This window comes from Carex rostrata, chromosome 6, assembly GCF_964058835.1.
Source record: "Carex rostrata chromosome 6, lpCarRost1.2, whole genome shotgun sequence".
NCBI classification, from domain to species: Eukaryota; Viridiplantae; Streptophyta; class Magnoliopsida; order Poales; family Cyperaceae; genus Carex; species Carex rostrata.
Window position 1 is genome coordinate 2,250,816 of NC_135923.1, and position 16,390 is coordinate 2,267,205.

The window sequence follows — 16,390 nt, forward strand, 5'->3', positions numbered from 1 at the left end:
CATCACATCAGCTCGAGAATCAGATGGTTGCGAGCCTTCACCTTCCTCCAGAGCCCTCGTTGCGTCATATGCAACATCTGCTATGCCGAGTGCGTGGGCAGCCACTCGACCTCCAATCCTGCCTCCGCTGGTCTGTGACGCACCTCGACCACGGAATGGTGGTCTACCAGATCCACGTCCCATGGGCCCTCTGCCACCGCCGTTCCTCTGGAACCCTAGTGCCGCATTCGGGCACTCTCTTGCCCAATGCTCCATGCTGCCGCAGGTGTAACACGCTTGGTTGCGGCGTCTGCAATCGATCTCAGAGTGTGCTTGGTTGCATGAACGGCACCACACAGAAACGAAGCCCGGCCGGAGTACCGGTGCTGCTATCTGCCTCGGAGGGGGTCTAGGTGCCATAAACTGTCTCGGGGGTGGTCTAGCTGTCGACGGTCCTCCCCTTAACCTAAACCGTCGGTTTTGGTCCTCCCTCTGCTTGACATTCCTCTCTGTCATCTCTGACCTCCTTCTCTTGCTGTGCAACTCCACTTGCTCAGCGTGATCCATCATGGCCTGCAACTCAGTAGCCATAGGGGTATCCACAATCATCGATATCCCTCCATCCAGTCCATCCAGGTACTGCCTATGGTATCTCACCACATCAGTCTGCACATCAATCGCGTACCTGGACAAGGCAAGGAACTCATTGTTATACTCCGCCACTGCTCGCCCACTCTGCTTTAAGTCTAGGAACTTCCTCCGCAGCGCCTCTCGCTGGATGTTACTCAGAAACCGTCGAGTGAACTGCAATTCAAACCACTCCCACGGAATCTTGGCCTCCTCCCCGACATAGCTACGTCGGGCTCCATCCCACCAGAACCTAACACCCTCTTCCAACTGTTGCTCTGCCAGCTCCACCATATCTTGTTCTGGTGCTCTACATAGAACTAGCTTCGCACTCACGCTCGCGAGCCATTCTTCAGCAGCAGCATACTCACCAGTGTCATTAAACCGAGGTGGATTAAGGCGCATGAAGGAGTCGTACAACCTCCTAAAATCTTCCGGACCTCCTCGGGGAGCCTCCGGTGCCACCTCACGTCTTTCTGCTTGGCGACCTCTCTCGTAAGCCGCGATCAACCTCTCGTCTAAATCTCGATCCCGGTTCTGCGCACCTACAGGTCCAAGATCAACTCTCTGGACCTCAGGCCCTGCAGATCCGGCCTCGCTCGCATGAACGATCGGTTCGTTCAGTGGGTTCCTAGTTCTAGGTCGTCCCCTACCTCGGCGTCCTTCCATAGTTCTTAAATAAGAAGAAAATAGTCATTAGATTTGCATATACTTATCTCATAGAACGAACGAGTCGTTAGCCGTGCGACCCCAAGTATAACGTACCCCACTCACGTATCCTATCAGTCCGGTTAGGGTTTAAACCTTGAGCTCTGATACCACCGAAGAGAGCTGTCACACCCCGCGGCCACGGGTAGTAACAGTCCCCCGCCGTAAGCATACAACGCCGTGTATGCTTACAAGGCTAATCACAATTTAAACCAAACAACACGCAATTCAAAACAAGTTTCTAACATAAAATCAGAGTGCACAGTCTGGTCAGCATATAATACAATAAAAGTATCTCATCCGGATACCAACCACGAGGCCTACCCTAAATCTATACAACAAAAGCTATCTAGGGTCATGTACTGGTCAGCTACTAAGGCCTACTACTCTCGTGCCTCCCCGGGATCCGTCGCACCAATACCTGTAAAATAACGGGGAAGGTGGGGGTGAGAATAAATTCTCAGTGCGAATTTGCCACAGTTTAGACTATTGGACTTGCAATCAAACTCTATATCCAACAAATGAAACCCAAACAATAACAATGCAACAGTTATATAAGAAAACATAACTAACAGAATGCCACTACTCGACGACAGTTAATCAACTTGAAACACAGTTTACGAAATTTTCAATATGGATCTCAAAACACAACATATATTTTGGCTTAACTCGATTCCTAACTCAGTTCAATTGGGCTTGTAGCAATTACAGATGTTCTCTCGAGCTGAACCGTTATCAAACCCACATCTGTAGGGTTACAGACACCTACAGATGGCCAACCAAGCTGGACCCTTTATCAGACACCCATCTGCAATTGCTGTTTGGCTTAACCGTTTCCTAAGGTCCGGTTACAAGTCACCAACACAGGTCAACTTGACACAAATGCAACACACGGAATCAAAGTTACCTATACAGGTCAACTTTGCTAAATCTCAAGCAAATATATCAAAGCCACACATACAGGTCAGTCTCGCAAAATCATAACAGGTCAACGCATAAGTCAGCAGCGTCACCTTATCCAGCCACCTAAACAGGTCGGTCTGGCAAATTCTAACAGGTCAACGCATAAGTCAGCAGCGTCACCTTATCCAGCCACCTAAACAGGTCGGTCTGGCAAATTCGAACAGGTCAACGCATAAGTCAGCAGCGTCACCTTATCCAGCCACCTAAACAGGTCGGCCTGGCAAATTCATGAACACAGGTCAACGGATAGGTCACCGTTACCTTATCCAGCCACCTAAACAGGTCGGCCTGGCAGATTCATTCATATCAAGAACAATTAATAGAACTAGTCAAATAATAACCATACCAACATGCCAAATAACCTTAACCGAACAATTCAAATCATTCTCATTTATGCAAGAATGAATATACAACATGAATTCCAAAATATGCAACAATTAAGTATTCAACATGACAAACGAATAAACAGTTTAATTCATGAAAATAAAGTATCAAACAAGTCCAAGAATCCCGCACCTTAGTATGCCGAGCGTACCGCTAAATTTTAAGGATCGGACGTCTCGTATTGTCTCGCAAGTTCTTGCTCGACCGAGCCTACACCTATATTATGCGTATACTTGGTTTAACATTGGTTCAGGATCGAGAGGTTTATTCGAGTTACTTCTAGGGCTTATACCTTCTCTAATCAATTCCTATGTTTTTGGTATCAATTCGTTCGGTTCATTATTTCTTACCAAAATCCTCTAAAACCACACAAAATCTCATCTAGGCCCTCTAGCCTTATACTATTTCACTTTGGTAACCATCAATCACCGTTTCACTACTTTGGTTCTCGGATCAATTCGATTCACCGTTTGGTTAACCCTAATTTGGTCAAAATCTCAAATCAGCCGTTAATTGTTCTAAAAATTCACGATCAGGAGGCAACCCTACCGATTACAAGTCTAATTGGTCGGGTTAAGAAATCAAATCACGATTATGCCAACTTTCAATTTTGGCACGAAACCCTAGAAATCAGATTTCATAAATCGGAAGAAATCGGGAAAAAGAATGACAAACAAACTAGTAAGAAGTGTAGAGGAACTAGTCCTCGAGCAATTCGAGCACAAATCTCGGGTTTAAAACGAGAATCCGAGAAATCGAGAAAATTCGAGGTTTCGAAAGTAAAAAGGAGAGAAAGAAATACCAAATAGAAGGGTTCTGAGAGATCCTCGGCTGCTTTCTCGGTTCCAAACTCGATTTCTCGCAACAATCGGGAGTCTGAACGAAACGGAAACTCACGGGATCTTTTCCTTCTCTCTTGGACGAATTTCACTTAGAAATGGGGAATGGTGGAAGAGAGAGAGAGAGAGAAGGTTTAATTTGGGTTTTAGGGTTAAAATTACCCTGAATGCGGATTAGCTAATCCGCACTGCGGGTGACTTAATCCGCACTCGAGACTTAGTCGGTTGTCAGCCGAATCCAGGAAAAGTCCGAGCCTACTGCGGATGAACCTGATCCGCACTGCGGTTCAACCTCATCCGCACTCACTACTTAGCCGATTTCAGAAAAATTCACTGCAATACAGAAATTCATGAGTGCGGCTAAACCCATCCGCACTGCGGATCCCTCACCCGCACTCACTACTTAGTCATTTTTTTGTCAAAATTCCAGAAAAAGTCTGAGCCACTGCGGATGACTTCCACCCGCACTGCGGTCAATCTAATCCGCACTGAGCCTATAAAGTTCCGAAATCTCGAAATTTCGACGCGGTTTCAATTCACAATTAACTTACTTATTTAGGGAAACCTTGGTTAAGGTTTAAACTTTCATTTTATTAACACAATTAACTTGATTCTTTCTCTTAATTCATTTCAATTTAATTGTAAAAATTTCGTAACGTAACAGAGAGAGATGGAGGCACAAAAACATGGAGGCATTTGAACCCTCCTCTTTTTATATATACCGTATTAAAAAAAAAAACATATTTTGGGGGGTTTTGAAAAATACCAGGGCCTCCAAGTCAATATGCAGCTCTATTATTAGGAAGCCGCAGATTGTTTTGGTGGGTCCCAAAAAATGCAATATAATATTAAATATATTTAGATTTTTTAGGGGCCTCTAAACCAATCTGCAACCCCACATATTTTTAGAGAGGTTCTATTCTAAGGTCAATAATTTCAATAATTTAATATACTAATACCCAATTTATCCTTCTCTTTTAATACTATATATGAATATGTAATCAGTGGATAACTAATAAGGAAATTATTCAAATCTCAAATCTTTTTTATCTCTTTTTGTACGCATAGAAATGGAATCAACCCTTCCTTTCTAGCATGTATATTTGCCATGATATTTACAATATTCAAGAACCCAAAAAATATATATATATTTACAATATTCACATATCCAATTCTATGCTTTTTTATTTACTGGTAGAGTAGAAAGAGTGGATGTATTAAAACAGATCAGTTGTAATCAGACGTCAATATGATATATATATATCAGAACATTCAATTGTAAAAAATATTTTCAAATTTTACAGTACATAATACATTAAGTTTAGATAAGTTGTTATTTACAAGTGTATAAATGGCCAAACCATATGGATATGATAATTGTTTCGTTTTGGTTATATGCACTCGATCTAAAGTGAATTTATATTTAAATTTATTTAACGTGAAGTATAGCAGTTGATTTCAAATATAAAAAAGATATTATGCAATGAAACATTTTATGTGTAGAAGATTGCATTGTAATCTTTTGACAGAAAAATATTTATAATGAGGTTCTTAGTTAAATTGAAAGGATTGCATACTATTAGGGGTGTTCAAATGGTTCGGTTTATTTGGTTTTGAACCGAACCGGTAAGATTCGATTTAAATGGTTCGGTTGTTCGGTTGAATTGGTTTGGTTCGGTTGATGTTGTGACTTAGTTCGGTTTAAATGGTTCGGTTCGGTTTTGATTTCTCAAAACCGATTAAACCGAACCAACCGATTTTATTGATAGGTCGAGACTTCGAGTATTATTTTGGTTCATTAATCCTCGGTTCAACCAATCAAACCGAAATTATGAATGTATAGGTATATTGAGTTTTGATTTTTGAGAAAATTCGGTTCAACCGATCAAACCGAAGTTTAAATCGGTTTAAATGGTTCGGTTTTAATTCGGTTTGCTATTTTAGTTCGGTCGGTTCGGTTGGATTTTCAAACTTCGGTTTTAAGTTTGGTTTGACTATTTTAGTTCGGTTTAAATCGAACCAACCGTTTGAACACCCCTACATACTATACGTACAAAAAGAAAGGATTGATACCTTTTAGGAAGCAAGGATTAGTTTCCATTCTATGAGATAAAATAGATATTTTAAATAATATCATTATTAGTTATTCATTGATTACATACTCAGATATGGTATCAAAAGAGAAGGACAAATTGGGTATTAGTGTAATAAATTTTTGCTCAACTCTCATTATTAAAATTATTGCCCTTAAAATAACACCTCTCATATTTTTAGACTGCAGATTGGCTTAGAGGCCCTCGTATTTTTCAAAATTCCCATAATTTGGGATGTTTTTTTTTAAATATGGTATAAATGAAATTTTTGGGAAATTAATATTATAGATTTATTCTGCCTAATATAGAAGAATTATTTGGTCGTTTATTAAAATGTCAATAAAGTTAAAATATTCATCACTCAATTTATTTTTATTACTGATTAATCATTCAATTTTATGAACCTTGATTTGCAACACAACTAAATCATAAAAAATATTTATAATGTTACTTTTTTATTTTCATAAGCTTCGTATTGATCATCAAAACATCAATTGTGTTTGTTGTCAATATAACATATCTCAATTACCAACATGGTCATAAATAAACCAATATTGTAAAAAATGTTTGTTTAGACTGGTTAATCGACCGATTAGTCGTTTGTGGTGACTAAACCGTTACGGAATTTTCCAACCAATCAACCAATTATTTCTGATTATGACCAATTATTTATGATTATTCCCGATTAATCGTTTAACGGTACTTTGTTCGTCCGACGACCGCATACCGTTAGTTACAACACTGAAATAAACTATTTGAGTAATATGCAGAATGTTCAAATAATCTAGATTAAAATTGTGATGGTATGAATGTGACACTTAGTGAAATGTCAAATAATAATTACTACTTAATGTTCAAATAATCTACATTAAAATTGTGATGGTATGAATGTGACACTTGGTGAAATGTCAAATAATAATTACTACTTTACTTAATATGATTCTTTTTGTCAACTTTATATATTCACAACTCCTTTGTAAATTTTTCATGATCTGAAATTATTTTTACTTTAATAAGAAATCACTATCAATTTTCAATAATGAGTAGAACTAGGGTGTTCTTAATTTCAACAAGCCCTTTGGTGAAATCAAGTCTAAAACCTGTTAGATCAGTTTTAAATGACAAATCAGAACTATTGAAACTCATCTACCCTACGAGTGATGCATCTACATATGAAAATTTTAAACATTTGAATTAATTTAGTATAAAATCAAGCAATAAAAAAACATTCAAAAAATGAATGCATTAAAATTAATTTATTAATCTTCTAATTTTGACTGATTGACTTGTACTAAATTAATTCAAATGTATAAAATTTTCACATGTAGACGCATCACTCGTAAGATGAACGGATTTCGACGGTTCAAATTCGTTATTTAAAGCCGGTTTGACGGATTTTAAACTTGAGTTCACCAAGAGACTTGATGAACTTAAAAACACCCGGTTCTAGTCTTCAATAATTACTGTCAATATTATTATCCCTTTCACATATCTATGTTGATGGAACTCAAATTCTCTGCCCCCGAGGTGCAGGAAAATTCTGCCCCCTCTATCCTTGCAACTGGGACCGATCACTGTTAAAGGCAGCCGGTCACTGTTCATTTTTGAACTGGGGGCCCACTAACAGTGACTCTGGGGGCAGGAATTTCTTGCCCCCAGGGGGGCAGAAGATTCGGTCTCATGTTGATGTACACTTAACATCTATATTGCTACGTATGGTGTCAGAAAATGCACCGAAAATTTTATTTATATCATAATAAAAATTAAAAAAACCAAAATGCTATAATTCTTGGAGAATTTCATATCTATCGGGTCGCTCGGCTAATTTATTGCTCCATTTTTGAGAGGGATGCAGATTGGCTTGCACCCCCCACCACCATCACACACGTTCAAAAATACATTATAATATTAAATGTATTTAGGTATTGAGGGGCTTCCAAATCAATTTTTTTTTTTGTCATTCAAGGCCCGTAAGCAGTATTACAAAGATAAATCATCGTACAAGTCAGCATTGCACATTGCCATTTAAAATAGAAACCTTCAGCATGATTAAGGAAAACAAGGTAACATATGGTCGGTACAGTCCCAACCATTTAACCTTCCTTTTTTTGCTAAGTTGTCGGCCATTTCATTCTCACTTCGCTGCACATGAACACACACCAACGACTTGTTATCTCTCAGCAAACTCCAGATATCCAAGATTTCATCAAAAGCCCGCCAATCAGCTGCCAAGGGGGGTGCTGACTAGTGCATATCTCTACCAGCGACAAACAGTCTGTGAAGAACGAACACTCCTTTATCCCGAGTCCGAGCACGAGTGAAATAGCTTCTTTTAAAGCTGCAGCTTCTACTTGCAAGGGGCAGCAACCTCTAACAGCTTTTGATTTATAAACTATCAATTCATCCTTGTACCAAACCACCAGACCAATGCCGCCCCACCATCCCTCCATCCAAGAGCCACCAGAGAAGCATTTATAGTCACTGTCAGCTACTGGTAAGGATGTTTGCACCCTACCTGACACGGGACCCGACCCGCATGCTGTACCCGTATTAGATTCCCACTGAATTGCATTTAAATATTTCAAGAACTGATCAAAATTCGGTTGCTTTCTTGCATATGCGCGATCATTTCTGCAACGCCACAACGCCCATGCCGAATTGACAAACACTAACCATTGGTCATCATCAAGACTATCTGACACCTCTTGCAAAATCTGCTCTAATCTGCCCTGGAGATTATCTATTCGGATGCTCAAAGGACCCGCAAATAGACATGCTCTCGAGAAGGGGCACAAAAGCAGCAAATGGAGCGCATCTTCTACTTGCCCACCACATGTAGCACAGCATGGGCTGTGGTTTGGGAACCTACGATTCAAAAAAGAGGCCAGAGGTAGTGCCCCGTGCAACAGCTTCCAAAGAAATAGTCGGATCCTAGGAAGCACATCCCCTCTTTGCCAAACCGTCAACCAAAGCCCTTTGCTCACTACACTCGCATTCTAATTCGGTCCCTTCAGAAAATGATAGCCTCCTTTGACTGAATATGTCCCATTGCTTGAGAGTTTGAACAAGAAGCAATCCTCAGAATTTCCTGGTTTGGGGGGCTCTACATTTGAAAGGATCTCCATGCTACCGGAATAACCAAACAATTGAACCAGCAAGTCCAAATTCCAACTTCCTGTTTGTGTATCCAGCAACTCACTAATACGCATACTTCTCTGTCCCTCATCCCTCGGCCTGAACAACAAAGCTCCTTTAAACCAGGGTTGGGCAAACACTGAGCATAACTCCCCGTTCCCCAAACTCCAGCTCATACACGCCTCAAAAGACCCCCTTAAGTTCATCAAGCTTCTCCAAAAAGACGTGCTTCCAAATCAATTTGCCTTCCCCTCCAAGAACGAGACTGCAGATTAGTTGGAGGCCCTCGTAAATATGGAATTCCCCATAATTTGAGGTATTTTTTTAAATGGTATAAATAAAAATGTCGGTTTTTGAAGTACCGAGTGAACTGTAGCAATTAAAAGGGAATAAATTGAATTATTACCAAAATTATGTATTTTCTATTTTTCTACCAAAATTAGTACCCGGTGAACTGTAGCAATTAAAATTATGTACTTTGGACAAAAACGATTTTTCTCATTTTCTTCTTCAATGTATTTTCTATCAAGTACAACACACTTTTTAAAAGGTGCTATTTTCAGCAAAAGATTTTAATCATTAAGAATTAAAATATTATTTTATTTTTTTTCTGTAAAAATCCGGATCTAATAAAATACCACACCACGTAGAGTGAGCTCCGAACCATTCGTTTTAATCTAACACGAATCTTGAAAAAAATTCCGTAAATCTAAGAGAGATCCATATAAAATTTAAATTTAAACAGAAGGAAAAGGAATCTGTGCGGTACCGGAGAGAAGCGCACTATATGCATTTAATTGACCGTTCGGACCCTGCATAATGTAATTAATGCACAACCTAACTAATATATAAAGCTAAAAAATATTGCCCATGAAATATTATCTTATCAATAAGATATATTAAAATAATCAGATGTGTAAGTAAACCTACAAATCATATTATTTTGTAGGACCCAGCAAGTCAGTGACCCATGCAAGAGAAAAAATAATAAACTTTTTTGACACTGACATTTTCAATTTTTTTATTTATAATAATCTATCTATCTAAATCCCACTTAAAAAAAAATTATAAAAAGTTGTTTATAATATATATTTTCCATTTAAGTCAATGCATGTGTCACATTTAAGTTAGCTTCTCCGCTTTTAAAATTAATTACAAAGTGTCACTTTGGATTAGGGTGTCAACGGTCACGGTACGGGTCAAATACAAATTGTTATTTTTATCTGTCTTTTCAAATACGATACGGGTTGAGTAAACAGATAAAAAAAGTGGCATTGACATCTTGATTTGTATCTTCAATAAAATATTTTTCAAAACAAAAAAAAATAATAATAAGTACAACTAATTTGTATTATGAAAAATTAAAAATTTAATAAAAATACAAAACTTTATTGTATCATGTATCATTTTCATACAAATATATATCTATATCTATAATTTTATTTTTATAAATTATCTTATACGATAACGGGGTAACAAAAAAAATCCGTTATCCTTACCCGTATCTGATAACTAACAAAAAAAAATTCTTACATTTATCCGTGTTTTCAGATACAATGCAGATCAGATCAGATAAACAGATAAAAGGATGCCATTGACACCCCTAGTTTGGATTAGAAATTAGAATTAAAAATTAACGTTCAATGAATAAATTCATAATTTTACCAATTGAGAATAAATTCAGTGTGCTTGTTTCATTGAAAACTTTAAATATAATTCTATTTTAAAAGAAAAACCCTCAAAATGAGGATTTATTTATGGAAATATCATTGAATTGCGCATGGGATGAATAATTGAATGAATTGGTTCAGGTTTGGGCAAATTCCATCTGGGTCTATGGGCCACTAAGGCCCATGGGCCGAAACAGGCTTTATTAGATGGACGGTGCGGTCCGTGCCAAAGATTTAATTATTAATTAGATTCAAAAGGTAAATTGAAACATGGATAATACTATGGGTGCATAAAAAGCTCACGACTCAAAACTCAGTTCAGAATTAATTCAGATTCAACTCGCTAATAATTTGAGTTGAAACTGACTCGATTGATTTATGAGTCAAATCCAAGTTACCTCCAACTCAGTTCGGAATCAACTCGGTTGGACTCACACCAAACCTAATTCATATATTCCTAATTTTTGCATCCCCAAATGCTATACTTGTTTGTAATATTTGATAATTTGATAAACTATGCACTGTTTCTTTTGTTCTGTTAATTTATTATACTATGTACTGTCTTGTTAGACTTTATCTGTTTGGTAGTTTTTAATTATGTACTATTTTGGTATCTTCGTAATTTTTAATTATGTATTGGCCACTGTCTCATTATGCATTGTCTTTAATTATGTATTATTTTGTTAAACTACGTACTATTTTTTTTTGTTAGAATTAAATTATATTGTCTCGCTATGTACTATATTATGAGTCACAAGTCGACTCGAGTTGCTTGTGAGTTGATTCTAAATTGATGTTTCTGACTTGAAATTGAATTAGCAATTAGGACTAAACTCGGCTTGTGAATTTGCGAGTTGAATCCAAGTTGTCCTCAACTCGACTCATGAGCAGCCCTAGATAATACAGTAGTTCAAGTAACATGAAATTAAAATATTTAAAAAAATCATAAATTTGAACTTTAATTGACATAAAATTTTGATATTGATTTTTGTGCACTTGATAAAAACAAGTAATTAGAAGAAAGGTGATTATATCGCACAAGTTTGTCCATAATATATGTCAAAATAAAATTAAATCAAATTGTTGGAGGGTAAGATATGCAAACGGTTATTTCAGTTAAAATCAAATCAAAATGTTATGTGTTTTTAAAAATTCAATCGAACCAACCGAATAAAAACCGATAAAAAAACCAAAATAAATTTGGTTTAATCAAAATATAAAATTAATCCGAAATATATAAATTGAATTAATTTGAAATTTTAATAATCACATAAACTGAAAAACCTAACCATTTAATTCAAATTTTATTGGTTCGGTTGAAAATAATAATAAAAAAAACGGATTTAATAAACACCCCCTGCCTCTGAGCCTCTCCGGGTTGGACCCGTTAACGATTCGCTTCGGATCTGACTAGCAAAACCGGTAAGAAAGCTCTGAGCCTCTGACCCGTTATGTTACCCCGAATCCATATCCTCCCGGTACCGTAGAAAGAAAAAAAGAACGGTCCAGATTAGTCACAGCCGGTGCCTATTCTGGAATTGCGCGGCGGCAGTATTATTTGTGCTTTATGATTCGTGCAAAGTTAAAAGAACGGTCGATTCCTTTTTACGGTATCAGGGACGATCCGAATTGGTGTTACGGTGCTAACCCTAATTCAGATTCTCTTCGGTACCGTAATAGAGAATCTTTTAAAATTTCTGGACTTGAACCGTTCACTTTAACTTAGAACGAATCTCAAAGTTCAATAATACTGACCTCTACACTAGCCCGAATCTTAAAGTATCTTAGGGTTAATCACAAACCGTAAAGTTAGAGGAATATTTTATGGTACCTGAGAGAATACTTTTGCGTGTTACCCCTCTCTGTCGCACCTCTATGACTATGAGGTGTCTTGTTGTGGAATTTGTGTTTCTAGGGTTTAAGAGAAATACAGTGGTTTAGGTTTAGGTTTTGGTTAGCCTCTTCAATCCCTACTGAAGAAGCCATGTCGGCACCGAGCAGGGAGCTTCTAGATCCACCATCGGAGCCCTCTATTCTCGGTCCTCTCTCTCTCTCTCTCTATCTCTCGTTTTCTCTTGAATTCGTTTCTTATACTTTTCGTTTTGCTCTTCATGGCTGTTACCGTGATGAATTGAGGTGTAGGTACAATAGTTCCCAGTAAAGTGTAGAACCATAAAATCGAGGTTTATAGCAGTAGTCAGTGCCCAATTGAATCATAAAAGAAAGGGTTTTTGGCCAATTGTAGTTAAAAATAGAATTCATTGCTACTCGTATTCTCAAGTAGGTTTACTTGGAACCGAAGATATGAATTGGCATTTATTTTATTTTACATTGTTTTCTTGAAAAAAGAAAAGGATCAAAGTTGATTTCATTGGGTAGAGATTGCCTTGGCTCTGACATGAAAGAGGTACTGCTTGCAAGTATCAAATAAATGTTGGGTGTTTCCGGATAAAACACGAGCTATGCAAATGAATACAATATTAGGTGCTATCTGCCAAAACCATTGGAGAAGAATGTCGGTATCAAGTTTTAAAATTCTAATGTATTATTCTTTTGTTGGGTTTTTTTTTAGATATCCTTCTTTTGGGCCGGAAAGAACAAGAGGCCAAGCAGAAACCTGATTTTAGACAGCAGCCTACCAGTACCGTACCTAGGAGTGACGGTACTATTATTTAAATTAATTTTTTTTTTCAGTATCTCTGTATGATATTTTCTATAAAGATAAATGATTGCATCTGTGAACAAAATGTAATCTTTTATCCTTTTGCAAACAACCTCTAAAACTTGTCATATAGGTCATTTGTAAATGAGATAGAACTCTTTATAATTTCCACATTAACTTAGGCGTTGGATTGATCGGCTAGCTCATAATTTCAGACCTGATATTATTGTTTGTAAAAAGTCTAAGGCACTTGGCTCACCTGCCAATGGTGTCTTGCCACAGGTCCTCGCATTATAAGCATCAAATCCAGACTGTCCCTAATTACACGTGTGCGCCCTTCTGTTGGCAGGGAAGCTCCACACAATGGTTACTTGATTTAGGTTATTGTGTCTTAAGAATAAAAGAACCTCATGGACATAGGTGGATATTGCCAATATTAAACAAAATGTAAGTGTACCGTTAAACAATTGCAATTTGCAAAAAAGAAGGTTTTGGTTATACATGCAAATTTGTTGGTGTTATTTGAAAACCCCAAAGTAAAATAGAATGCACACATCATACTTGTTTTTTTAAATCGACTATAAAATACAGTATTTTTTTTTTTTTTTTGTATAGCACAACTATACATTGGATGATGTTTTAAGTATGATTTTCTTCAGCATTCATTTTGTATTTGTTCTGTGTCCTTCAGTTTTAGGAAAGGTGAGGAACTTCTTGGGTGAAATTGCCAAGGCAAATGAGCAACTAGCAATTGATGCACAAGTAAGAAATAGAAATAATCCTTTTTAACTTCAGAAATTGTCAGAATACTCCACTTGCCCCTACCTATTTTCATCCCAAAGTAAATTTGTGTCAATATCCTTCCATCTTCTCTACAAATTAGTTAAAATTATGAATGGTTCTTCAAAATTTACTGTTTCCTTCTTTTGTAGAGTATATGTATTCCTTTTATGTTTTCTTATTCTCCCCCCCCCGTTGACTTCAGGAAAAACCTAGAGAGGAGATCGATCTTGAAGCGCTTACCGGCAATGAAAAGGAATATATTGAGATGGTAAGTTTTTTAACGTGAATTAATATATATAAGGGTCTATATCAACATGTATTTTCCAAGGTCTTGATAATTTAACAGTCCAAGTCTAAAAATTGAGATATTCAGTGAAACCTTTGTTATAGCGGTATTGTCTCAGTATCATGCCGGTGTGTTTTGTACAAATTACAAAAAAAACATGAGTTATCAAAGGTTTTGGTAACAGCTGATTAGTTAAGTGTACTTATCTATTTGAAGTTTACACAGTGACAGTTAGCTAACTGCTCTCTGTTGACCATGCAATTCCGTTTCAATTCAAAATTTAAACTTCTACAAAATGACTAGCTTTTTTTCTTAGTAGATTATCCAAATGCTCAGTTGCTTTTTTTATTGACAATTAGAAAAATGAAGTAAAATGAAAAAGGAAGGTTTCAATTTTAAAACCTTGTGGCTAAGCACAATAGAAAGCTTAGGGTTGGATTTGGTTTCATGAGAGTATTACAAAATACTAGAAGTTGGCGCTGTCACAAAAAGTAGTCGTTTTATTTTCTTCAAGTTAAATAAAAAAATGACCTACAGCATAGTCAATTTACAGGACTTGCTTTTAGGAGTTGCCGACCTCAATTCAGATGCAGCAGTTGCTGCAGCTGAGTCTGATATGTGCGGCATTCACTCAACTGCAAGACCAGTTGCATGCAGTTACTCTTCTGAGGAAGAAGACGATGAAAGTGATGCAAGCGATAATGAGTGGGAAAATGGCACGTTAAATTCCGAGGAAAATGTTAAAAAAACAGTCGATAAAGAGCCCAAAACGAAGCGACAAAAGATTGTGGTTCTCAATTAGAAGATGCTTCTTGTGACCAGGAGAATCAAGGTCTGAGATTTCGGTTGCAGCATTGATCGTGAGATTTCTTCTTTTTTTGTTATTGTAGGATTCGGTAAGTAAGATGGTTTAATATATATTTGATATTGTATTGGTATTTTATAGAATACAACCGACTTTGACATGTTAATGCGTGACACATTATGCAAAGTTTAAAACGTGCTTTTGGGTGATCATGACCATAGTGACAAATGAATAGTTTGGGTTCAGTTCGGCAGGGTCAACGATTCGTAATTCGGGTATAATTTGGGAATGATTCGGTACCACAAGTAAAAAAACCCAAAAAGAAAGAAATATGAAAAAATTAGAAAATATTTTTTCGCATTTTATTCGCAAATAACACGTATTATATGTTATTTTTTTTGCGTTTTATTTGGTGTTCGGTTCGGAAACGTCAAAATACGAATAAAATACGAATTATTTGTGAATTTATTGCAGGTTGTGCTACTATGATCATGACAAGCCTTTACCTCAAAATACATGCAATGTATATCAATATTATGTATTCTCTGCCAGGACGTGACACTGTTGTTTAAATTCTTGAGAAAAAAATCTTGTATTGAGACAGCTGCGGTCTTGAACTGGTGTATATTTTATATTAGAAATATAATATGTTGTTTCCGATAATTCACCTCGTAATAAAAAGTGTGATTAGGGAGTGGCTAACGTGCTATTGATAGTATGTGGATATGTCAATGTTATTGTTTCAAAAATCTATCGTATATGTTTTAAATGACAAATTCAAATTATTTCAACAATTTACTTCAAAAATGATATATTTACATGCAAATTTCATTTAGCATAAATGTAGTAAAAAATGATAAAATATGTATTAAAAATAATTTGTTGATCTTCATTTATTGATGACTCTGTATGAAATGAGTTTGATAATTTAGAAGCTCTGCACGATCACACGTGAAGTAAATTGATTTTAACAAATTGAGTTCGTCACTCACCTATTTGATACAATAGCATGGAACATCTCATAGAACTCATGTCATTGCACTAAGTGATATTTAAGGGTGTATTAATGTAATAATTAAATATACATTAAGCAATAGGCGTGTTTTAAAAGATTCGAAAAATAAATTTGAAAAATCATAATTGCCATTGATGATTGTCAATACATGTCAATTTGATCAAAATTACATTATAATTGTCAAAAGGTCGTCTTTAACTGAAATAGACAAACATTCATCAATGCTATCAATAGACATGTATCTAGGGGCGGAGGGAATAAGACGGATCAATTGACTCAAATATATTTTTTTTTTTTTTATATTTATATGTAATTTTTCATACAGTTTATAATAAAAATTTGTGAGCATTTTTAAATTGATTCCCATTCACAACATAATTTTTTTATATATTTGACTTGTCCAGTTATATTTTAAAGTTCTAGCCCCGTCCCTCTATTTAT

The 16,390-nt window shown here is 36.4% G+C and overlaps 1 protein-coding gene across 1 annotated transcript; it reads left to right on the forward strand.

The window, feature by feature from the left end:
• Positions 1–12,283: 12,283 nt before the first annotated feature.
• Positions 12,284–15,146, forward strand: LOC144555918 (uncharacterized). Its single transcript, XM_078304358.1, has 5 exons — positions 12,284–12,437; positions 12,971–13,060; positions 13,752–13,822; positions 14,046–14,111; positions 14,683–15,146. The coding sequence occupies exons 1-5, from the start codon at positions 12,383–12,385 to the stop codon at positions 14,929–14,931; spliced, it is 531 nt and encodes a 176-aa protein (XP_078160484.1). The 5' UTR covers positions 12,284–12,382; the 3' UTR covers positions 14,932–15,146.
• Positions 15,147–16,390: the final 1,244 nt, after the last annotated feature.

Coding starts and splice junctions, on each gene's coding strand:
- LOC144555918 (XM_078304358.1), top strand. CDS start 12,383: ATGTCGGCACCGAGCAGGGAGCTTCTAGATCCACCATCGGAGCCCTCT. Junction 12,438..12,970: donor ATCGGAGCCCTCTATTCTCG/GTCCTCTCTCTC, acceptor GTTTTTTTTTAG/ATATCCTTCTTTTGGGCCGG. Junction 13,061..13,751: donor TACCGTACCTAGGAGTGACG/GTACTATTATTT, acceptor TGTGTCCTTCAG/TTTTAGGAAAGGTGAGGAAC.